We start from the raw sequence: 25,458 nt of genomic DNA on the forward strand, positions 1-25,458 counted from the left end.
TTTCGCAACTGCATCCCTTCCATGAGTGTTAGCCTTGTGAAGTTCCTCCCGTAGTAGTTTTGTCGACACAGTATCACTTAAATGAGTGTCCGCCTGCTTAGCTGAGTAGTAACGTGCTTGCCTCCCACTAAAATGAGTGTCCGCCTGCTTAGCTGTACTCGCTTTGGCGGTACATATACTAAAACTGGAACGATACAGAGAAGATTAGCATGGACCCTGCGCAAGGGTGACACGTTACAAAAAAAAAAAAAAAAAAAAAAAAAAAAAAAAAAAAAAAAGAGAAAAGAAAAGTTGAGTGGTAACGTGCTTGCCTGGGCCCGGGTTGTCCCCATCATTATCGATGCGGAAGTCGCCCAGTGTGGCTTCACGTGAAATAAGACTTGCAAACAAGTCGGCCGAAACCGTACGGGACCTCCTGGCCAACGGTGCCATACGATCGTTTCATTTTTCACTCAAAATGAGTGTTGAGCTCTGCAGTCACTTTTGCCGCAGTAGTTTTGTGTTGTCCGGTCACAGTCCTTTTGAATACTCGTCGGTCTCTCGCAGTAAACTTCGACTTCCGTTCGCTATTCCTCTTCGCCAACGACGTTTTGCCGTGTTTCGTGTACCCTGTCGTTACCGTGGATGTTGTCGCCCGTGAAACGTTAAACAGTTCAGCCGTTTTCGTCTCAGATGCTCCCGCTAACCGTACACGAACGAGTAGCACATTTTGGAAGTGTGTGAGAGGTCACACATTTCACTGACCACTGGTGTTCACTGTCGCAGAACAAAGTGTATAATACACTGGTAGGAAACTTCCGACGCTTGTCACGTCAGTTGCGCACTGCGGCCAAGTCGAAGTACAGGGTTATTCTGAATGATGGACCCATTTTCAAAAATTCGTATATATTCAAGTACAAATCCAAGATGAACGAGCTTTATACCAACGAAAAGAGGAAGTTTCGTAGTTTTTGGCAGGCGGCGGCGTGCGAGCGGTGATGGTTTCAGAAGCGGCCGATAGAGTTCGCGCGGCAATAGGGCCGTCATTGCATTTCACTGTCAGTTGTGAGTGAAATGGCACCTGTGGAGCACAAGGTTTTCTGCGTTCTTGAGTTCGCGAAAAGTGAGTCGCAAATTGCAATGCAGCGCGGGGATTTCGTACCAAATTCGGTATTCAACCAGCAACTCGCAAAAGCATTAGCTGTTGGTTTAAGCAATTTAAATAGACTAGGAGTGTGTGCAAAGGCAACAGCACAGACCGACCGCGTTGTCAGAGGATGATGTCCGACGGATTCGAGAAAGTTTTATGCGCAGTCCCAGTAAGTCAGCCATTCGAGAACTTGGAATACCTCAGCCAACTGTATGGAAAGGACCCCAGTGACAAAGAGAAGCGACTTGAATTTTGTGGTTGCGTGCTAGCAAAAATGGAGGATGACGCATTTCTGCGGCGTGTAATTTTTAGCAATGAAGCGACGTTCCACTTTAGTGGAAAAGTCAACAGACACAATGTACGCCTATGGGGTTTGGAAAGTCCACATTCACTTGAAACACGAAAGAGAATCACCGAAGCTCGACGTGTTCTGTGTCGTATCCCGTACAAAGGTTTACGGACCATTTTTCTTTGAAAAAAAAAAATAACTGTAACAGGATCACGTACCTGGACATGTTGTAACAATGGCTGTTCCCTCAGGTTATGCAAGATTCCCAGGACTTCATTCTCCAGTAGGATGGAGCTCCGCCCCATTGCCACAGTGATGTACGAGGCTTTTTGAATGACTCCCTTCCTCAGCACTGGATCGGTCGTAGGGGACTTGACCTGGCTCTGCTCTTCTGGCCAGCGAGATCTCCTGATCTCACAGTCTGGGACTATTTCTTATAAGGTTATGTGAAGGAAGCTGTTTACCTCCCGCCTCTACCGACCAATCTGAACGATCTGCGGAACCGGATCACAGCTGCCGTGCACTCGGTAACAGCAGATACGCTTTCGCGCGTGCGGGACGCGTTTGGCTACCGCGTCGATATTTGCCGTTCAGCCAACGGTAGCCACATTGAAGGTTTATAACATTTATCACATTTATAATTATGAAATAATTATTAAAAACTAATTAATTACAAATTATTAAATATACACTACTGGCCATTAAAATTGCTACTCCAAGAACAAATGCAGATGATAAACGGGTATTCAATGGACAAATATATTGTACTAAAACTGACATGTGATTACATTTTCACGCAGTTTGGGTGCATACATCCTGAGAAATCAGTACCCAGAACAACCACCTCTGGTCTCCGAGCTGATAGTCCATGCTGCTGCAAACGTCGTCGAACTGTTCGTGCAGATGGTTGTTGTCTTGCAAACGTCCCAATCTGTTGACTCAGGGATCGAGACGTCGCTGCACGATCCGTTACAGCCATGAGGATAAGATGCCTGTCATCTCGACTGCTAGTGATACGATGCCGTTGGGATCCAGCACGGCGTTCCGTATTACCCTCCTGAACCCACCGATTCCATATTATGCTAACAGTCATTGGATCTCGACCAACGCGAGCAGAAATGTCGTGATACGATAAACCACAATCGCGATAGGCTACAATACGACCTTTATCAAAGTTGGAAATCGATTAAATTTCGCGTCTGTAGTACGCCATCTTCGCGGTGTAGCAATTTTAATTGCCAGTAGTGTATTAAATTGATATCGAACATTATGAAAAAAAACCTTGAAACGTCCTCTTTTCATTGGTATAAAACTTGTTCATTTTGGATTTGTACTTGAATAAATCGAGCTTTTGAAAATGGGTCCATCAGTTAGAATAACACTATTTACACGTACGCAGCGGTGCCATCCTACAACAAGATGTACTATGTAGTGTGGTGTTCACATTATTTTGTCCACGCCCTGTACGTAAGAGCGAGTACAGCCTGTGTTCAAAGTATAGGTAATAGGTTACAGAGTAATAAATAAATAAATAATAAGTTCTCGTCACCAGCATTGTGCCATTCTAAGAGTAGCTTTGCAAGGACGAGGACATTTCATTCTTATGGGGTAAGTCAGGCTTGTATGGACAGTTTAACACGTAACTGCAATGTCAGTCAGTTATATGGTGTAATTCACACTCCATATTTATGTTATTATCTTCTCCCAGCGCACTGGAGACTTGTGATGATGTACAGCATAGGACGTTCCAACAATCACATTATAATAACCAATGTTGTCCTTAGCATACATGTGTTGGTCCGTTCTCTCTGCAGGGTCACTGAGCTTCGCGGACTGCTCTTCTGTGGGAAAGAACACGGAAGTCGGTGTCTCCAGCAGCAACTACTCTTCCACGGTGACAGCTGCCGTCGGCAGCATTACGAGTCTCCGGTGCCCCGTGTCCTCCAGCGACAAAGCTTCACAGGTGAGTCACACTTTAACTTAAATACTCGTTTTTGAGTGAGCTGTTACCTTGTGGCAGTTGAAGCGACACTAGCGCACCAATGGGCGAGTACACTACTGGCCATTAAAATTGCTACACCACGAAGAGGACGTGCTACAGACGAGAAATTTAACCGACAGGAAGAAGATGCTGTGATATGCAAATGATTAGCTCTTCAGAGCATTCACACTAGGCTGGCGCCGGTGGCGACACCTACAACGTGCTGACATAAAACTTTTCAACCGATTTCTCAAACACAAACAGCAGTTGACCGGCGTTGCCTGGTGAAACTTTGTTGTGATGCCTCGTGTAAGGAGGAGAAATGCGTACCATCACGTTTCCGACTTTGATAAAGGTCGGATTGTAGCCTATCGCGATTGCGGTTTATCGTATCGCGACATTGCTGCTCGCGTTGGTCGAGATCCAATGACTGTTAGCAGAATATGGAATCGGTGGGTTCAGGAGGGTAATACGGAACGCCGTGCTGGATCCCAACGGCCTCGTATCACTAACAGTCGAGATGACAGGCATCTTATCTGCATGGCTGTAACGGATCGTGCAACCACGTCTCGATCCCTGAGTCAACAGATGGGGTCGTTTGCAAGACAACAACCATCTGCACGAACAGTTCGACGACGTTCCACAGCATGGACTACCAGCTCGGAGACCATGGCTGCGGTTACCCTTGACGCTGCATCACAAACAGGAGCGCCTGCGATGGTGTACTCAACGACGAACCTGGGTACACGAATGGCGAAACGTCATTTTTCGGATGAATCCGGGTTCTGTTTATAGCATCATGATGGTCGCATCCGTGTTTGGCGACATCACGGTGAACGCACATTGGTAGCGTGTATTCGTCATCGCCATACTGGCGTATCACTCGGCGTGATGGTATGGGGTGCCATTGGTTACACGTCTGGGTCACCTCTTGTTCGCATTGACGGCACTTTGAAGAGTGGACGTTAAATTTCAGATATATTACGACCCGTGGCTCTACCCTTCATTCGATCTCTGCGAAACCCTACATTTCAGCAGGATAATGCACGACCTCATGTTGCAGCTCCTGTACGGGCCTTTCTGGATACAGAAAATGTACGACTACTGCCCTGGCCAGCACATTCTCCAGATCTCTCACCAACTGAAAACGTCTAATGAAACCAGTTTAACACATTAATTCATTTGTAAAGTAAATAAGTCGTTTGACAGTGGTTTATACATGAGAGTTTGATGCTTTAAAAATCATTGGAATGGGTGGGTCGGGAGCGGGGCTTTCCGTGTAGTGACTGTTTCGTAAATTGTGCAGGGCAAGAATTTTGTGATGGGAGACAGCGGAACTACACTACTGGCCATTAAAATTGCTACACCGAGAAGAAATGCTTATGATAAACGGGTATTCGTTGGACAAATATATTATACTAGAACTGACATGTGATTACATTTTCACGCAATTTGGGTTCATAGATGCTGAGAAATCAGTACCCAGAACAACCACCTCTGGCCGTAATAACGGCCTTGATACGCCTGGGCATTGGGTCAAACAGCTTGGATGGCGTGTACAGGTACAGCTGCCCTTGCAGCTTCAACACGGTACCACAGTTCATCAAGAGTAGTGACTGGCGTATTGTGACGAGCCAGTTGCTCGGCCACCATTGACCAGACGTTTTCAATTGGTTAGAGATCTGGAGAATGTGCTGGCCAGGGCAGCAGTCGTACATTTTCTGTATCCAGAAAGGCCCGTACAGTACCTGCAATATGCGGTCGTGCATTATCCTGCTGAAATGTAGGGTTTCGCAGGGATCGAATGAAGGGTAGAGCCACAGGTCGTAACACATGTGAAATGTAACGTCCACTGTTCAATGTGCCGTCAATGTGAACAAGAGGTGACCGAGACGTGTAACCAATACCACCCCATACCATCACGCCGGGTGATACGCCAGTGTGGCGATGACGAATACGCGCTTCCAATGTGCGTTCACCGCGATGTCGCCAAACACGGATGCGACCGTCATAATGCTGTAAACAGCACCTGGATTCATCCGAAACAATGACGTTTTGACATTCGTGCACCCAGGTTCGTCGTCGAGTACACCATCACAGGCACTCCTGTCTGTGATGCAGCGTCAAGGGTAACCGCAGCCATGGTCTCCGAGCTGATAGTCCATGCTGCTGCAAACGTCGTCGAACTGTTCGTGCAGATGGTTGTTGTCTTTCAAGCGTCCCCATCTGTTGACTCAGGGATCGAGACGTGGCTGCACGATCCGTTACAGCCATGCGGATAAGATGCCTGTCATCTCGACTGCTAGTGATACAAGGCCGTTGGGATCCAGCACGGCGTTCCGTATTACCCTCCTGAACCCACCGATTCCATATACTGCTAACAGACATTGGATCTCAACCAACGCGAGCAGCAATGTCGCGATACGATAAACCGCAATCCCGATAGGCTACAATCCGACCTTTATCAAAGTCGGAAACGTGATGGTACGCATTTCTCCTACGTACACGAGGCATCACAACAACTTTTCGCCAGGCAACGCCGGTCAACTGCTGTTTGTGTATGAGAAATCGGTTGGAAACTTTCCTCGTGTCAGCAGGTTGTAGGTGTCGCCACCGGCGCCAAGCTTGTGTGAATGCTCTGAAAAGCTAATCATTTGCATATCACAGCATCTTCTTCCTGTCGATTAAATTTCGCGTCTGTAGCACGTCATATTCGTGGTGTAGCAATTTTAGTGGCCAGTAGTGTAGTTAACCTGCAACTGGGACTGTATACTGTGCACCAGTTAGCCGTTTAATCTCTCTATATACAGGGTGGCGGAAATTCCCATTACAAACTTCTAGGAGTTGTAGAGGGTAGTAAGTCTCAGAGTTCCCTGTCCTGGTATGCAACGGGTAGACACGATGACGTGTAGTCAAACGATCCCCAGATGTGACTTATTGTCCGCTTTGCTGTTAGACCGAGTCAATACCTGTGCATCACCGATAGAGGAAACACGGTGCAGTACACGTTTGCGGAATACACAGACATGCTCCTTGTGTATGGCGAAGCTGCAGGTAACGGAAGAGCTGCTAGTCGGTGTATCACGAACGTTTACCACACCGTCACACTCAATCGCACAAACTGTTTGCCTAAGTTACACAACTGCTACGAGAAACGGGTACCTACTCCGTGAGGAGGCAGGACTGTGGTGCTCCACGGCGACGCCTCACTCCCGAATTTGAAGAAGGTGTACTGCGTTGCACTGAAGATAGCCCATCAGATAGTTCGCGAACAATTGCGTTTGCAATAGCTGTTAGTCACAGTACCGTCTTGGACGTCCAGCATGAGCAACAATTACATCCGTACCACTTACAAAGGGTACTCGCTATGGGTTCAGCTGACTTTCCTCAACGCGTCGCCTTCTGCACGTAGTTCCTGCACCGTTCCATCGACGCGCCCCTGTTTCCTCGCCGACTGCTCTTCACAGATGAATGTAAGTCAACAAGGGATTGTCTCCGGAATGCCCGAAATAGCCATGTCTTGCGGACGAAAACCCTCATGCCACGCATGTTCAGGGATTTCAAGACAGGTTTGGAATTAACGTGTGGGCAGGTATTCTGGACAGTCATGTGATTGGACCATACCTCATTCCATCCAATGTCACTGGCCCCGCATACTTAGCCTTCCTACGACACGTAACGGACCGGTTCTTGGAAGCTGTGCCACTGAATGTCCGTCAGGAATTGTGGTTTCAGCATGATGGAGCACCACCTCACTTTTCACTGGCTGTCCGGAGACATCTCAGCAGACGGCATGGTGAAAGATCGATAGGCCGTGGTGATCCAACCGCGTGGCCGCCACGATCGCCGGATTTAACCCCTATGGACTACTTCTTGTGGGGTCGTATGAAGAGCCTAATTTATGAGGCACCTATAGAGACAGAGGAAGATCTGCTGGCACGAGTTCTAGCCGCTGCACGAGACACTGACGATACACCAGGTGGGATGGAGAGAGTGTACCAGAACATGCTTCGGAGGTACAATGTGTATAACAACGTTGATGGTCGCCACATCGAGCCGCTGTTGTAAGGCATCGGTACGTTGCGGCTGGTGCCGTAGATGCTGGGTTCTTGTTGTTGTCGATTAATTTATACCATAAGGTGTACATTGTAATGCAGATGCGTAAGTAATAACGGAACGAGTCAGTATTCTTTTCAAATGGATTGCAACAATTGTACTGGGTCACGCCTAAGTACATTCCTGTGGATGAGATAATCACCTGCATTGAAACTGTCGTAGAAAGGAAACGACACGTTTCCGCGCATGGAGGGTTGGGTTGTTTGGGGAAGGAGACTAGACAGCGAGGTCATCGGTCTCATCGGATTAGGGAAGGACGGGGAAGGAAGTCAGCCGTGCCCTTTCAAAGGAACCATCCCGGCATTTGCCTATAGCGATTTAGGGAAATCACGGATAACCTAAATCAGGATGGCTGGACGCGGGATTGAACCGTCGTCCTCCGGACATGGGTTCCTATTCAAAATGATATGTACTCACCACCCTCTACATGTCCTAGAAGTTTGTAACGGGAATTTCCGACCACCCTGTATAGAAGGCAATGTCCTGACTGACTGACTCATCATCGCTCAGCCAAAACCGCTATCAACAGAAACTTGAAATTTGGTGAAAGTGGAGATCTGACTTACACTATGTGATCAAAAGTATCCAGACACCTGGCTGAAAATGACTTACAAGTTCGTGGCACCTTCCATCGGTAATACTGAAATTCAGTATGGTGTTGGCCCACCCTTAGCCTTGATGACAGCTTCCACTCTCGCACGCATACATGCAGTCGGGTGCTGGAAGATTTCTTGGAGAATGGCAGCCCATTCTTCACGGACTGCTGCTCTGAGGAGAGGTATCGATGTAGGTCGGTGAGGCCTGGCACGAAGTCCGCGTTCCAAAACATCGCACAGGTGTTCTATAGGATTCAGGTCAGAACTCTGTGCAGGCCAGTCCATTACAGGGATGTTACTGTCGTGTAACCATCCTGCCAGAGGCGTCGATCGTGTTGAGAGATGCAATCGCCATCCCAGAATTGTTCTTCAACAAGTGCGAAGTAAGAGGGTGATTAAAACATCAATGTACGGCTGTGCTGTGATAGCGCCACGCAAAAAACAAGAGGTGCAAACCCTCTCCATCAAAAACACGACCACACCGTAGCACCACCACCTCCAAATTTTACTATTGGCACTACACACGCTGGCAGACGACGTTCGCCAGGCATTCGCCATACCCACACCCAGCCATCGGATCGCCACATTATGTACCTTGATTAGTCATTCCACACAACGTTTTTCCACTGTTCAATCGTCCAATGTTTATGCTGCTTACACCAAGCGAGGCGTCGTTTGGCATTTACCGGCGTGATGTGTGGCTATGAGCAGCCGCTCGACTACGAAATTCAAGTTTTCTCGCCTCCCGCCTAACTGTCGTAGTACTTGCAGTGGATCCCGATGCAGTTTGGAATTCCTGTGTAATGGTCTGGATAGATGTCTGCCTATTACACATTACGGCCTTCTTCAACTGTCGGCGGTCAGTGTCAGCCAACAGACGAGATCGGCCTGTACGCTTTTGTGCTGTACGTGTCCCTTCACGTTTCCACTTCACTATCACATCGGAAACAGTGGACCTAGGGATGTTTAGGAGTGTGGAAATCTCGCGTAAAGACGTATGACACAAGTGACACCCAATCACCTTACCACGTTCGTGAGTTCCGCGGGACACCCCATTCTGCTCTCTCACGATGTCTAATGGCTACTGAGGTCCCTGATACGGAGTACCTGCCAGCACAGTGCACCTAATATGAAAAACGTATGTTTTTGGGGGTGTCGGGATACTTTTGATCATATAGTATATAGTTCAGTCGTTACAAAATTGCGGCCTTTAGGGGGCAAAATAGGGGATGAAGGTTTTTTATTTTGAGAAATGTCGTTATTAAGGCAATTCTGAAGCTAGACCTATGAAAACTGGTATTTGGTTTCTCGGTCAGAAATAAAGAAATACGCGTTTCAGCATCTTTCGAAAGCCTACCCTATGAGGGTGAAGTTGTGGGTGAAAACATTTTTTGAAAGTATATAATTATAAAGAACTACTAAAATATTTTCAAAGATACATCTGTGAAGACTAGTATGGATTTCTCGTTTACAAATAAAAACATACGTGTTTCACTGTTCTTGGAAACTGCAGCCCTAAGGGGGTGAAATAGCGGATGAGATTTTTTATGGAAATATTTTATTATGAAAGCATTTTTAAAGCTAAATCTTTGAAAATTTAAATTTGGCTGCTCAATTAGAAATAAAAAATACGCGTTTCACTGTTTTTGGAAATTCAACCCCTACGGGGGTGAAACGGGAAATGAAAGTTTTTATGGAAATATTTCATTGTGCAAGTATTTTTGGAGCTAAATCTATGAAAATTTGTATTTGGCTTCTCTGTTAGAATTAAACACATGCATGTGACTGTTTCTGGAAATTCAGCCACTAAGATGTGAAATAGGAGACAAAACTTTTCATGAAAATATTTCATTGGGAAAGCATTTTTAAAGCTAAATTTTTTGAAAATTGATGTTTAGCTTTTCGCTTGGAGTAGAAGACATACGTGTTTCACTGTTTTTGGAAATTCAACCCCTGTTGTTGTTATTGTGGTCTGCAGTCCTGAGACTGGTTTGATGCAGCTCTCCATGCTACTCTATTCTGCGCAAGCTTCTTCAACTCCCAGTACCTACTGCAGCCTACATCCCTCTGTATCTGCTAAGTGTATTCATCTCTTGGTCTCCCTCTACGATTTTTACCCGCCACGCTGCCCTCCAGTACTAAATTGGTGATCCCTCGATGTCTCAGAACATGTCCTACCAACCGATCCCTTCTTCTTGTCAAGTTGTGCCACAAACTCCTCTTCTCCCCAATTCTATTCAATACCTCCTCATTAGTTATGTGATCTACCCATCTCATCTTCAGCATTCTTCTGTAGCACCAAATTTCGAAAGCTTCTATTCTCTTCTTGTCTAAACTATTTATCGTCCACGTTTCACTTCTATACATGGCTACACTCCATACAAATACTTTAAGAAACGACTTCCTGACATTTAAATCTATACTCGATGTTAACAAATTTTTCTTCTTCAGAAACGCTTTCCTTGCCATTGCCAGTCTACATTTTATATCCTCTCTACTTCGACATCATTAGTTATTTTGCTCCCCAAATAGCAAAACTCCTTTATTACTTTAAGTGTCTCATTTACTAATCTAATTCCCTCAGCATCACCCGACTTAATTCGACTACATTCCATTATCCTCGTTTTGCTTTTGTTGATGTTCATCTTATACCCTTCTTTCAAGACACTGTCCATTCCGTTCAACTGCTCTTCCAAGTCCCTTGCTGTCTCTGACAGAATTACAATGTCATCGGCGAACCTCAAAGTTTTTATTTCTTCTCCATGGATCTTAACACATACTCCGAAATTTTCTTTTGTTTCCTTTATTGCTTGCTAAATATACAGATTGAATAACATCTGGGATAGACTAAAACCCTGTCTCACTCCCTTCCCAACCACTGCTTCCCTTTCATACCCCTCGACTCTTATAACTGCCATCTGATTTCTGTACAATTTGTAAATATCCTTTCGCTCCCTGTATTTTACCCCTATCACCTTCAGAATTTGAAAGATAGTATTCCAATCCTCATTGTCAAAAGCTTTCTCTAAGTCTACAAATGCTAGAAATGTAAGTTTGCCTTTCTTTAATCTTTCTTCTAAGATAAATCGTAGAGTCAGTATTGCCTCATGTGTTCCAACATTTCTGCGGAATCCAAACTGATCTTCCCCAAGGTCGGCTTCTACCAGTTTTTTCGTTCGTCTGTAAAGAATTCTCGTTAGTATTTTGCAGCTGTGACTTATTAAACTGATAGTTCGATAATTTTCACATCTGTCAACACCTGCTTTCTTTGGGATTGGAATTATTATATTCTTCTTGAAGTCTGAGGGTATTTCGCCTATGTCATACATCTTGCTCACCAGACGGTAGAGTTTTGTCGGGACTGGCTCTCCCAAGGCTGTCAGTAGTTCTAATGGAATGTTGTCTACTCCGGGGGCCTTTTTTCGACTCAGGTCTTTCAGTGCTCTGTCAAACTCTTCACGCAGTATCATGTCTCCCATTTCATCTTCATCTACATCCTCTTCCACTTCCATAATATTGTCCTCAAGTACATCGCCCTTGTATAAACCCTCTATATACTCCTTCCACCCTTCTGCTTTCCCTTCTTTGCTTAGTACTGGGTTTCCATCTGAGCTCTTGATATTCATGCAAGTGGTTCTCTTTTCTCCAAAGGTCTCTTTAATTTTCCTGTAGGCAGCATCTATCTTACCCCTTGTGAGATAAGCCTCTACATCCTTACATTTGTCCTCTAGCCATCCCTGCTTAGCTATTTTGCACTTCCTGTCGATCTCATATTTGAGACGTTTGTATTCATTTTTGCTTGCTTCATTTACTGCATTTTTATATTTTCTCCTTTCATCAATTAAATTCAATATTTCTTCTGTTACCCAAGGGTTACTACTAGAGCTCGTCTTTTTACCTATTTGATCCTCTACTGCCTTCACTATTTCATTCCTCAAAGCTACCCATTCTTCTTCTGCTGTATTTCTCTCCCCCATTCCTGTGCATTGTTCCCTTATGGTCTCCCTTGAACTCTGTACAACTTCTGGTTCTTTCAGTTTATCCAGGTCACATCTCCTTAAATTCCCACCTTTTTGCAGTTTCTTCAGTTTTAATCTACAGTTCATAACCTATAGATTGTGGTCAGAGTTCACATATGCACCCGGAAAAGTCTTACAATTTAAAACATGGTTCCTAAATCTCTGTCTTACCATTATATAATCTATCTGATACCTTTTAGTATCTCCAGGGTTCTTCCATGTACACAACCTTATTTCATGATTCTCGAACCAAGTGTTAGCTATGATTAAGTTATTCTCTGCCCAATATTCTACCAAGCGGCTTCCTCTTTCATTTCTTAGCCCCAATCCATATTCACCTACTATGTTTCCTTCTTTCCCTTTTCCTACTCCCGAATTCCAGTCACCCATGACTGTTAAATTTTCGTCTCCCTTCACTACCTGAATAATTTCTTTTATCTCATCATACATTTCATCAATTTCTTCATCATCTGCAGAGCTACTTGGCATGTAAAGTTGTACTACTGTAGTAGGCGTGGGCTTCGTGTCTATCTTGGCCACAATAACGCGTTTACTATGCTGTTTGTAGTAGCTTACCCGTACTCCTCTTTTTTTATTCATTGTTAAACCTACTCCTGCATTATCCCTATTTGGTTTTGTATTTATAACCCTGTGTTCGCTTGACCAAAAGTCTTGTTCCTCCTTCCACCGAACTTCACTAATTCCCACTATATGTAACTTTAAACGATCGATTTACCTTTTCAAATTTTCTAACCTACCTGCCCGATTAAGGTATCTGACATTCCACGCTCCGATCCGTAGAACGCCAGTTTTCTTTCTCCTGATAACGACGTCCTCTTGAGTAGTCCCCGCCCAGAGATCCGAATGGGGGACTATTTTACCTCCGGAATATTTTACCCAAGAGGACGCCATCATCATGTAATCGTATAGTAAAGCTGCATGCCCTCGGGAAAAATTACGGCTGTAGTTCCCCCTTGCTTTCAGCCGTTCGCAGTACCAGAACAGCAAGGCCATTTTGGTTAGTGTTAGAAGGTCAGATCATTTAATCATCCAGACTCTTGCCCTTGCAACTACTGAAAATTCTGCTGCCCCTCTTCAGGAACCACACGTTTGTCTGGCCTCTCAACAGATACCCCTCTGTTGTGGTTGCACCTACGGTACGGCTATCTGTATCGTTGAGGCACACAAGCCTCCCCACCAACGGCAAGGTCCATGGTTCATGGGGGGGGTTCAACCCCCAAGGGGATGAAATATGGTCAGACTGATTCACCAACTCATCATCGCCCATCCCATACCGCGGAGGATAGAAATTTGAAGTTTGGAGAGGGTATGGCTCTTATATTGTAGGCATCGTTTAAGAAGGGATTGTCCGAAATTTCACCACTAAGGGGGTGAAATAGGGGATGAAAAGCTTTTTGAAAGTATGTGGCTGTTAAGGGAATTTTGAAGCCACAACTACGAAAATTGGTACATAGCTTCTCAGTCAGAAAATAAAAAATACGTGCTTCCGTGTTTGTGGAAATGCAGACGCTAAGGGGGTAAAACAGGTGGTCAAAGTTTTTCTGAAACTAAATAATTATTTAAAAAGTACTAAAGGATTCTATGGCTACATCTACGACAGTTCGTATTTGTCTTCTCGATTAGAAATAAGAAGTATGTGTTTCAGTATTTCTGGAAATTCAGAATTATGTGCAATAAGGGATGAAAATTTTTAATGAAATGTTTCGTTGTATAATAAAAGGTTTAAAGCTAAATTTATGAATATTGGTATTTCACTTCTCTGTTAGATATACGGAAATATTGGTTCAAATGTTCAAATGTGTGTTAATTCCTAAGGGACCAAACTGCCAAGGTCACCGGTCCCTAGAATTACACACAGCTTAAACTAACTTATGCTAAGAACAACACCAACAGCCGTACTCGAGGGAGGACTCGAACCTCAGGCGGGAGGGGCCGAGCAGTCCGTGACATGACGCCTCAAACCACGCGGCCACTCCGCACGGCGAAATATTTGTAAGGGGATGAAAGTTGCTGTGGAAATATCTCCACAAGAACGCTAAAGGTGTGATTAACAAAAACTTTGGACTCCAGCTACCACAGCCGGCCGGAGTGGCCGAGCGGTTCCAGGCGCTGCAGTCTGGAACCGCAAGACCGCTACGGTCGCAGGTTCGAATCCTGCCTCGGGCATGGATGTTTGTGATGTCCTTAGGTTAGTTAGGTTTAACTAGTTCTAAGTTCTAGGGGACTAATGACCTCAGCAGTTGAGTCCCATAGTGCTCAGAGCCATTTTTTTGTAATTTGTGAACAACATAAAAATTAAATTAAAAAAACCTCTGCAGGCCATACAGTGCGAGCGAACCAACGGGAACTAAGCTAGTAATATACAGGGTGTTACAAAAAGGTACGGCCAAACTTTCAGGAAACGTTCCTCACACACAAATAAAGAAAAGATGTTAGGTGGACATGTGTCCTAAACGCTTAATTTCCATGTTAGAGCTCATTTTAGTTTCGTCAGTATGTACTGTACTACCTCGATTCACCGCCAGTTGGCCCAATTGACGTGAATCCGCACGCAGTTATGCAATCACGTCATCAACACAGATTTTCTGTGAACGTCTGGGCAGGCATTGTTGGTGATGTCTTGATTGGACCCCATGTTCTTCCACCTACGCTCAATGGAGCACGTTATCATGATTTCATACGGGATACCCTACCTGTGCTGCTAGAACATGTGCCTTTATAAGTACGACACAACATTTGGTTCATGCACGATGGAGCTCCTGCACATTTCAGTCGAAGTGTTCGTACGCTTCTCAACAACAGATTCGGTGACCGATGGATTGGTAGAGGCGGACCAATTCCATGGCCCTCACGCTCTCCTGACCCCAACCCTCTTGACTTTCATTTATGGGGGCATTTGAAAGCTCTTGTTTACGCAACCCCGGTACCAAATGTAGAGACCCTTCGTGCTCGTATTGTGGACGGCTGTGATACAATACGCCATTCTCCAGGGCTGCATCAGCGCATCAGGGATTCCATGCGACGGAGGGTGGATGCATGTATCCTCGCTAACGGAGGACATTTTGAACATTTCCTGTAACAAAGTGTTTGAAGTCACGCTGGTACGTTCTGTTGCTGTGTGTTTCCATTCCATGATTAATGTGATTTGAAGAGAAGTAATAAAATGAGCTCTAACATGGAAAGTAAGCGTTTCTGGACACATGACCACATAACATATTTTCTTTGTGTGTGAGGAATGTTTCCTGAAAGTTTGGTTGTACCTTTTTGTAACACCCTCTAGACATTTTTATGTCCCGAGAATCAGTAAAATGTCAATAGGCATGAAATATCATAAAATGGATTAGAGTTCATAAATGAAATATCATAAACAACGATGTATTTCTGCCTTCAGAAATTTTTTCGAACTTGTTTTATCCTTTCAGTTTTGCCTCTGTTAAGGTTTTTCCGCAGAAGGCATGACGTTAATGTGAATATTAACTTCTTGTTCAAACACTGTTTTGGGAGGTTTAATCAACTAATTAGTTTGAGATGTGGAATGTTCCTGCCATGACACATTTGTTTGTCCAACACGCTAAAAACGCAAGTTGTTATTTGCAAATTGTTACATGTGAAGGGATGCGTTGACCAGTTTGTAACGAAAAGATCCAGCAGTTATCTCCTGTATCTTTTTTAATGAAATTTGCCTTTTTAAATGGATTTTCATTAAAGAATAAAAGTAAATAATCAGTTACCTTTTTTAAATTTTTTGCTTTTAGTTAATTTGCCTTTCTTTCTTTCTGTACGTACGAACGAACTTTGTTGTAGAACCTCTCATTTACGTGTGGTAATAAAAAATTCATTTACACGGAACTAAGTACATTTAAAATTACGTGAACTCATATTAACTGATTAAGAATATTTAGTTGAGAATTAAATCCTTTACATAATTCGGCCTTGGCACACATTTTCTAAATGCAGTGTTTTTTTTTTTTTAAATACTTACTGCATTCTTTCCCGGCGTTAGCTATGGAACACAAGACTGTCTCTATTAGCAGAAAACGGTTAAATATTGCCAAGCCGACGTTTAATTATCACTGATAAAACACACATCCCTATACATTTAAGTTATTTGAAAGAACCAAAATTGTTAAATTTCAACATTAACTATCCGCCTATGAATGCACAAATGTGAACTAATTTAAAATCCGTAAGTCTCAGGATCGCTGTAAAAGAAGAACATTTTCTTAATTCACTGCTAATTTTTATCTGTTCCCGATTTACGGGTTTGGTTAATTTTTCATAGCGGAACAATTTTTTAAATGTGCCGCCGCTGCAAATCGTTCGGTCGCGGCACAGCCCAGCAACACCGCTAAAAATGCTGAAAATTCTTTAAAGAAATATTATAGATGACATGGGCAAGCTAATTTACATTAATAATACACACTTTTGATAAATTATAATATATTTAAACCACAACAAATATTCAACTCACATTAGTTTGTAATTTCTCCTCTAATGGCGGCTAAATCTATCTACAGACAAAAGACGTCTACCCATTCATAAAACGCTTCGTCACAGCTTCCTATCGCTTTCAGCTCTAAAAGAGGATGACCAAAGAATACTCAGTACGTAGTGCTTTTATACTACTGCTGACTATTAACATCTCTTTGTAATCATATAACATTATTTTCGTCTGTGGCTGAATTTTACATTTTTGTTATCGCAGATATTGACACATTTCGCAATTATATTATGAATATAGAAATATTACCATCCTAAATACAGAAAGAATATTACTACAGAAAATATTACAATAATAATGAATGTCCTTTACACAAAATTCAATAATATTTTTTGTTAAATAATTACAGTATTTACAAATTGCTTTATAGCGGCGTATATGGTACAATTAAATTTTAGTTTATTAATAGTGTGAGTTTGCCAGGGAACGTTACATTGCCCCCTGGCAGCATCTGGCAAAGAGTTTCTATACTTTGACACAATGGTGCCAGTAACGTTCTTTACAATTATGTATTTTTTTTTATGGAATGGCTCTTTTAATTAGTCCCAGGGTTATATATGTTCATGGCTCCCCCATTTGGGCGAAGGCAGACAGGAAACCTGGGCAAAACTGTGCCGGAGCCCAGCCATCCCAGTTGGTTCATGATTAATCTTGTCTCTTTAACAGTCATTCTTTTGAATTGATATAGCAGTTTGTCATCAATGGTTACATAATATCACAGTCACATACAGTTCAACGAAAGTTTTTTGTGTGTGATTAACAACTCGTTATTATCAATTTTTGCGATGTACTGCAAGGTCACTTGTCCTAGGATACATCACTTAGTTTTTTGAAATCACTTAGCACAACGTCACTTTTTATAATGTTCCCACTACCTACGTGTTACAAATCCATCTCCTACACTTGTTAGTGTTCATTTTCTCTTATCAGTTTACGGATATACACTCCTGGAAATGGAAAAAAGAACACATTGACACCGGTGTGTCAGACCCACCATACTTGCTCCGGACACTGCGAGAGGGCTGTACAAGCAATGATCACACGCACGGCACAGCGGACACACCAGGAACCGCGGTGTTGACCGTCGAATGGCGCTAGCTGCGCAGCATTTGTGCACCGCCGCCGTCAGTGTCAGCCAGTTTGCCGTGGCATACGGAGCTCCATCGCAGTCTTTAACACTGGTAGCATGCCGCGACAGCGTGGACGTGAACCGTATGTGCAGTTGACGGACTTTGAGCGAGGGCGTATAGTGGGCATGCGGGAGGCCGGGTGGACGTACCGCCGAATTGCTCAACACGTGGGGCGTGAGGTCTCCACAGTACATCGATGTTGTCGCCAGTGGTCGGCGGAAGGTGCACGTGCCCGTCGACCTGGGACCGGACCGCAGCGACGCACGGATGCACGCCAAGACCGTAGGATCCTACGCAGTGCCGTAGGGGATCGCACCGCCACTTCCCAGCAAATTAGGGACACTGTTGCTCCTGGGGTATTGGCGAGGCCCATTCGCAACCGTCTCCATGAAGCTGGGCTACGGTCCCGCACACCGTTAGGCCGTCTTCCGCTCACGCCCCAACATCGTGCAGCCCGCCTGCAGTGGTGTCGCGACAGGCGTGAATGGAGGGACGAATGGAGACGTGTCGTCTTCAGCGATGAGAGTCGCTTCTGCCTTGGTGCCAATGATGGTCGTATGCGTGTTTGGCGCCGTGCAGGTGAGCGCCACAATCAGGACTGCATACGACCGAGGCACACAGGGCCAACACCCGGCATCATGATGTGGGGAGCGATCTCCTACACTGGCCGTACACCACTGGTGATCGTCGAGGGGACACTGAATAGTGCACGGTACATCCAAACCGTCATCGAACCCATCGTTCTACCATTCCTAGACCGGCAAGGGAACTTGCTGTTCCAACAGGACAATGCACGTCCGCATGTATCCCGTGCCACCCAACGTGCTCTAGAAGGTGTAAGTCAACTACCCTGGCCAGCACGATCTTCGGATCTGTCCCCCATTGAGCATGTTTGGGACTGGATGAAGCGTCGTCTCACGCGGTCTGCACGTCCGGCACGAACGCTGGTCCAACTGAGGCGCCAGGTGGAAATGGCATGGCAAGCCGTTCCACAGGACTACATCCAGCATCTCTACGATCGTCTCCATGGGAGAATAGCAGCCTGCATTGCTGCGAAAGGTGGATATACACTGTACTAGTGCCGACATTGTGCATGCTCTGTTTCCTGTGTCTATGTGCCTGTGGTTCTGTCAGTGTGATCATGTGATGTATCTGACCCCAGGAATGTGTCAACAAAGTTTCCCCTTCCTGGGACAATGAATTCACGGTGTTCTTATTTCAATTTCCAGGAGTGTACATAATAAATGTTCAATGTTTATCAAAAATGGAGTCATTGACATGTTATGCAGTTTGTGTAAATATTTTGGAATATGTCAATAATGCTGTGGTTGGTGAGCGGTGCGGAGTAATTGTTGAGCGGCGCTCGGCGCGGCGCGTCGGCTCCGTGTAGGTCACCGCCCCCGGTGTTGACAGCTACGGCGCGGAGAGGCGTGTGGCTGGCTGTCTGGTCTGCTACGGGCTGCTGCGGCCGCTGCATGGCTGAGGTAGCCGGATGCGCGTTGTATATCAGCTCGCCCGTGTGACATCTTCTTGCAGTGCTCCAGCAAACATGCAACAAGTTCACAAACAGTGTACTATCCTTATGCGCATTTTTCCTGCTGTGGGAAAAAACGCACACAGTTATTGGCAGTTATTATTCAGTAAGCCTTCACTAGTCTGGTTTGCACAATGTTTCGTTGTCATAGTAACACGTTTTATGGGCACACAATATTTTTTCACCATGTCATGACTTGTCATTAGTCACACGCAAGTTTTCACCTTAGGACAAAATGTATCTCTGTAGTCAATGCGCTTTTCTGGCGTCCCTTGACACACAAAGAGTTATAGTTTGACACTAACTTGGTTCACCGTCCGTTATCGGCTCACTGTTCGTGTCGTGCTGGTTCCTTGTTCACTTGCACACACGGCGATGATACAGTTTCTTATTGTTTGTTCAAAACAACTTCGTGACGTATTGCTGCAGGTTTAACAGTCACTGTCTGTCTCTGCCACACAATACTGCACTTTTGTTTAAGTTTTTTTTTATTTACAATGTCCGCTGTGCGATTTTTATAACAGCACATTCGTAACTTCTTTGTTCGCTCTTTACCAAGGTGTGTGATATTTGCGTACATGGTAACAAATATTAAAACTTCGTATTTGGTTGCCCAAAAATGATCTATATTTATGTTCGAGTAGATTTTATTTGTGCATTCCAGCCGGATTAAGGCATATTGTTGAATAACTCCTTTGAAATTATGTCTCAGTTTACTTGCAAGATCCTACGTAACTACAGTGTAGTCTCTGTAGGCTAAAATTGACTTGGACTGTATCAGGCTAGCTCTTTTTTACTGATTGAATCTGCACATGCTTCAATTGAAGCTTCTTTGTGCGTAACTTTGCGTTACTTAAATTTGCAATAAGTTTGCCTCCCATGGTGCCCTCGGGTCACTACTGGGTGCATTATTCTCTTTGATAACACTGGTTTGAAAATAAAGTTCTCAGGGTCTCATATTACTGATCTTATTCTGGGTTCGAATCTGTCAATCTGACAGCTACACATATATACATACATACATACATAATAGAAAAGATTGTACCAAGAAATATTTCAAGTTTGACTCACATAGAAAATTATGCAGTACACAAACTAATCACTACTAAAATGCTCCTCCTCACTGGTCTCTGTCACAATTTAACACTATAAATAATTGTACTAATCAGGTTATCTGTGCAGACATTTAGAGCATGTTTAAGCTAACACTAATTAAAAGAAGACATAACACAAATATTCATAAACAAAAGAGAAAGTCAGTCATATTCTTATAACTAAATACTTCTACACTAATACATTATCTCTAAGATCACACATCATTAATGTTCATTCATTTTCAAAAGAATGGTGTATCTTTTTTACACATAACACATAGGACATTTAGTCATTTACTGTAGGAATATTTTTACATCCTTACGCGGATACAGTCCCCGTATTCTCCGTGATTGGGGATCTGCTAAGAGATAGCTACTATTTCCTTCTTGGACTAAGGAATGGAGTATGAGGCTCGACAGTAGGTTTTGTGAGGTTTCACCTCGATATTGTACTGATATCCCTTAACAATTCCTGGTCGTTCTGAAAATACATCTGCATAATTAGATAATAACTGTACCAAATCCTGCTGTTGCATTGAGTTCAAATTTTCGGACTGTGATACTTTGCTCACAAGTGCGTCCACATTTGCTTTTAATTGATCACTTTGTACGTCTGGATAATAGAGATTTTGTCCTAAACAATGATTGTCTAAATGTAGTATCCACTGATTCCTACATTTTATGTTAATAGCATTACAATTAGGCACAGTTACCTCTTCAGATCTGAGCATGGACAATTCTATCCTCCTACCCGCGTTCATCAAACTCTCGTAATTTTCCCCGAGAAAGGTCGATTACTGCGTCCCTTTCTCTCAAAAAATCTACCCCCAAAATGCAGGCTACCTTTAAACCCTTTACTACCAGGAATGAGCACGCTATGGGTTCTCCCCCTATATACATCTCTACCCGCACTTGGAATTTAATTATTTGTCGCTGTGCACTGATGGCTCCAGTGACTTTGCAATTGTTTACAGGAAAAGTCAGCATACGCTTTTCTTTCCCCAGTACTCTGAATAAGTCCATACTCATGACACTGACAGTAGCACCTGTATCTACGATTGCTTGCACATCAATATTGTTAATTTTGATCTCTATTATCGCTTGTACTTTGTCTTTGTGCTCCTTTATGCACGTGGATGGTTCAGTTATTAATTCATGTCCCATCTGTACCCCTTCATTATACCTGAGGATACAGATTCCCGATGTTTTGTTCTGTGTCGGGCTGCTCTCACTCCAAACCTCAGCCGACGATGGAGAGCGTATCTCGGCTGAATCTAGTTTGTTGGATTATTAGTGGTGGATGGGTGTGGCTGCTCTGTGTCGCTGACCTCCACTATGTGTAAGTTGTGTTGCGTCGGCCGCCACGGTTGCGCAATTGGCGCATTTTGTGGTGGCGGTCGGTTATTGTCATATCTTTCACTGTTTTGCCGGTCCGGACTGGGCCTCTGGTTCTGTGGCCAAGTTCGGTTTGCATCGTTATAGGTATTACTGTTCCACAGCCCCCTGGCATTTTTCCATCTACTATTGCTTGGTGGGCCTGTTTCATATCGGTCATCAGACCTCCTTTTCCGGTCATTATTCACCGGCGGACTATTGCCGTTCCGGTCTCTACCTCTATTCCCGTTTTGTACATAATCTTGTCTCCTATTGTTACCTCCGCCGTTTCCATTATTTGGTGGAGGCGTGTTATTTCGACCATTTCTGTAACCGTTTCCGTTACTTCTAGCCTGTTCAGAGGCTGCCTTAACATCCTCCTGAATCAGGTCAATTGAGTCCAGAACAGACAAGAAATGTTCTATGTCGTTCTCCAGTACGTGTATAAGTTTTTCCTTTACGTGTATCGGCAAGTGTGATTTCAAAAGTCTGATCAAATCCCGGGATGAAATCTGCTCGTCCCAGTAACGGGTCTTATTAATGTACTTCTCAAAATATTTTCGCAAATTGCCTAATCGTGGAGAATACGGCTCTGGATTATATACCTCTTTCCGTAATCTCTCCTGAATACATGTTGACCAATATTTGGCCAAGAATGCCTTTTCAAATTTCTCATATGTGTCGCGACTGTCAGCTGCTTCGGTTGCCCATAATGCAGCATCTCCTTGTATGTAAGACATAACGAACTGTATTTTCTGTGTATGACTCCAAACGCTAGGCAAAATATTTCTAAATCCCTTGATAAACACTACAGGGTGAACAGATTTCTTCTCCGTTGTAAATATCTGAAACTGTCGGTTTCTAATCAGGCTTTCTTCAATCACTATTTTGGAGTGACATTTATTTGTTTCGCTAACATTGGTTGCCTGTTCTGTTTCGCAGTCGCAATTTTTTACTGCTGTATTTATATGCCTATCATTGTTGGACCTGGCTGGCGTGACACACGCCTGTGCGTCGCCGTGCGGCAAGCTGGTTTCCAGCTCTGCAAGACGACGGTTGACATTCCGCTGCCACAGCGGAATGTCAGTGTGTACCGCCTTTTTTAGGTCCTGCACTTCCGCATTGGAGCCTACGTCTTTGGCTTCAATCGCGGCGTGCACCTTCTCATCTATTTTTTTTATAAATTCGTTTTCAATTTTGTGCACTTGTTCGGACATTTTGTGCTCAATTACTTGACTTGTGTCAATTTCTAATTGTTCCATCCTGTTAGCCAGTACACTAATTTCACCCACGATACTGGCGTTAACCACCTGGATATTATCTACTCTGTCGCTCAGTTCTTGAACCGCTTTGGGTATGGTTTCGTAGTTTTGTCTCAAACTAACAATCTCACTTTGCATGGTTTCCAAAGATTGCATTAACTGCAAGTCTCTCTCATTCAAGCGTTGATCACGCTCTGCTTGTTTAGCATCACATTCTCTATCGCGTTCTGCTTGTTTAGCATCACGTTCTTTATCGCGTTCTGCTTGTTTACGTACAAATTCAGCTTGGAAATTGAGCATGCGCTCGAACATAACTCTTAACACGTTCGCTGCGGCTGACGCTTATAAGCGTTTCCGCGATCAACACGCCAGAGCGGCTGACGCTCATAAGCGTTTCCGCGATCAACACGCCAGAGCGGCTGACGCTCATAAGCGTTGCCGCGATCAGCAAGCCAGTGCGGGTAACACTTATAAGCGGTGCGCTCGCTAGCTGAGTTCTCACTAGGGGAGGTCGCCAACTGGGACACGCCGATTTCGTCCGAATTTTTCTAGAAAGAGGTGGGACTCCACATAACGTGCCCGAAATATTTCGCCTGAGTTGGCCATAGGAAAGGAGAACATGCTCTCGAAAGTTGTTCCGATAGCACTATAGGAGGCTATACCCTATTTAGCGCTCTGTTCGTCGTTATTGGCGTAGAGTAATGGTCAAGCGCATTGCTCACGAAACAGGCGACTTGGGATCAATCCCAGGTCCGTCCTGATTTTTTTTTCTCATTTTTATTTTACTTCGTATCTTCAGAGTGTTCGGTTATTTACGGTAGATGTATATTTCTATCGTCAAGTCAAAAATCTAATTAAAAGATTACAAAGTGCCCCTGAATAACTCCAACAACAGCGAGAGGTATCATCAAGAGAAGATGCAATTAAAATACATTCGACCGTGCTGCATCAATTCAGTGCTCTTGTGGACACCCCTATGATCTAGTACGCTTGGTTTGCATCCAAACTATTAGAGGAAACACCTTAGTTTTAAAACTTGAATTAAGTGTGCTTTCCAATGAAGCATGTTGCAGAGAAATGTAACTGCTCAAACAATGCCTTCATAAAATGTGCCTAGAGTGAAACATATATGTTTCACATGTTTCTATGATATGTCACCATAAAAATGGCAAAACTTCTACTGTCGTAATGAATAAAAAGTAGCGCACGTAATCACAAGAATCTTTAAAATCTTTATTTTCATTAAAACTTTCGCCTAGTTATATAAATATACTACTTGAATGTATTTAAATTCTACGGTAAATAGTTGAAAAATCTGACGAAACCAAGGAAAATAAGAATGAAAACAATTAGGAAGCACCTGGGATTGATTCCAGGTCGACTGTTTCGTGAGCAATGCGCTTGACCATTACGCTACGCCGTCAACATGTTCGCTGCGGCTGACGCATATAAGCGGCGCGTTCACTAGCAGAGTTCTCAGTTTAGTTTGTTCGGCTGTGCACTCGTGTTAGTTCAAGTAACCAACGACATATCACGTAACGTGTTCCTGTCTGCAGTTGTGTGTTTTCGTTTTTTGTCGTCTGTGTTGTGCATTGTTTGCAATGGCGGCGACTGAACCGACACCGGGGCCTTCGAACGCGAAAAAGTGTAGGAAGAGTGACCAATATACTGACCATGAGTTACTACGTGTGTTAGAAGATAGTGATGTAGAGTTCAGAGAGGACGAACCAGATGAGGGTGACTGGCATTTGGAGACTGCAGAAACAGACCACAGTGATGACAGTGTGGAAGCAGAACTGTCCAGTATGTTTCGTGACAGTTCGGAATCGGACGATACGGGCGACGATGATGAGGAAATCGCCGACGATAAAGAACCAGCGCTCGCAGAGGTAAGCAAACCAGGTGTTACGTGGCATGAAGAACCACATGGGATGCAGTATCACCCGTTTACGAAAGCAGAATGTTTGCTGATGAAGCCTGCTGGCAATACGCCAATGGATTTCTTTAGGCTACTGGTTACAGATGACATACTGCAGCTCATAGTTGACGAAACAAATGATAACGCACGGAATATATTTGCGAGCGCAAATACACAAGAGGGCTCTAGAATTAGTAATTGGAAACCCGTAAGTATAGAAGAAATACTTGTCTTCCTGGGGATTTCATTACATATGGGTAATGTCAAATGTGCCCGACTACAAGACTACTGGAAGAGGGATCCGCTGTTCGAAAATAAAGGAATAACGATGAGTATGAGCAGAGACAGATATTTGCTGATCTTACGCGCATTGCATTTTGCAAAAAATCCAGAGTCAGGAGAACCGAAACCAAATGATCGACTGTATAAGATACGCCCTATATTGAATTATTTCAACAACAAAATGTGTAATGTGTATTATCCAGGTAGGGATC

General features: G+C 44.0%; 1 protein-coding gene and 1 non-coding gene across 2 annotated transcripts in view; both read left to right on the forward strand.

Moving 5' to 3' along the window:
• Nucleotides 1-25,458, forward strand: part of LOC126237314 (uncharacterized) — a 158,230-nt gene that overhangs the window by 23,439 nt on the left and 109,333 nt on the right. Inside the window, exon 2 of the mRNA XM_049947279.1 lies at nucleotides 3,233-3,381. Coding sequence (XP_049803236.1) covers nucleotides 3,233-3,381 — 149 coding nt within the window. The remainder of the gene's footprint in view (nucleotides 1-3,232; nucleotides 3,382-25,458) is intronic.
• On the forward strand, nucleotides 155-261 carry LOC126237732 (U6 spliceosomal RNA). Its single transcript, XR_007545187.1, has one exon. It is a non-coding gene; the product is annotated as a U6 spliceosomal RNA (small nuclear RNA).

Source organism: Schistocerca nitens, chromosome 2, assembly GCF_023898315.1.
Source record: "Schistocerca nitens isolate TAMUIC-IGC-003100 chromosome 2, iqSchNite1.1, whole genome shotgun sequence".
NCBI lineage: Eukaryota > Metazoa > Arthropoda > Insecta > Orthoptera > Acrididae > Schistocerca > Schistocerca nitens.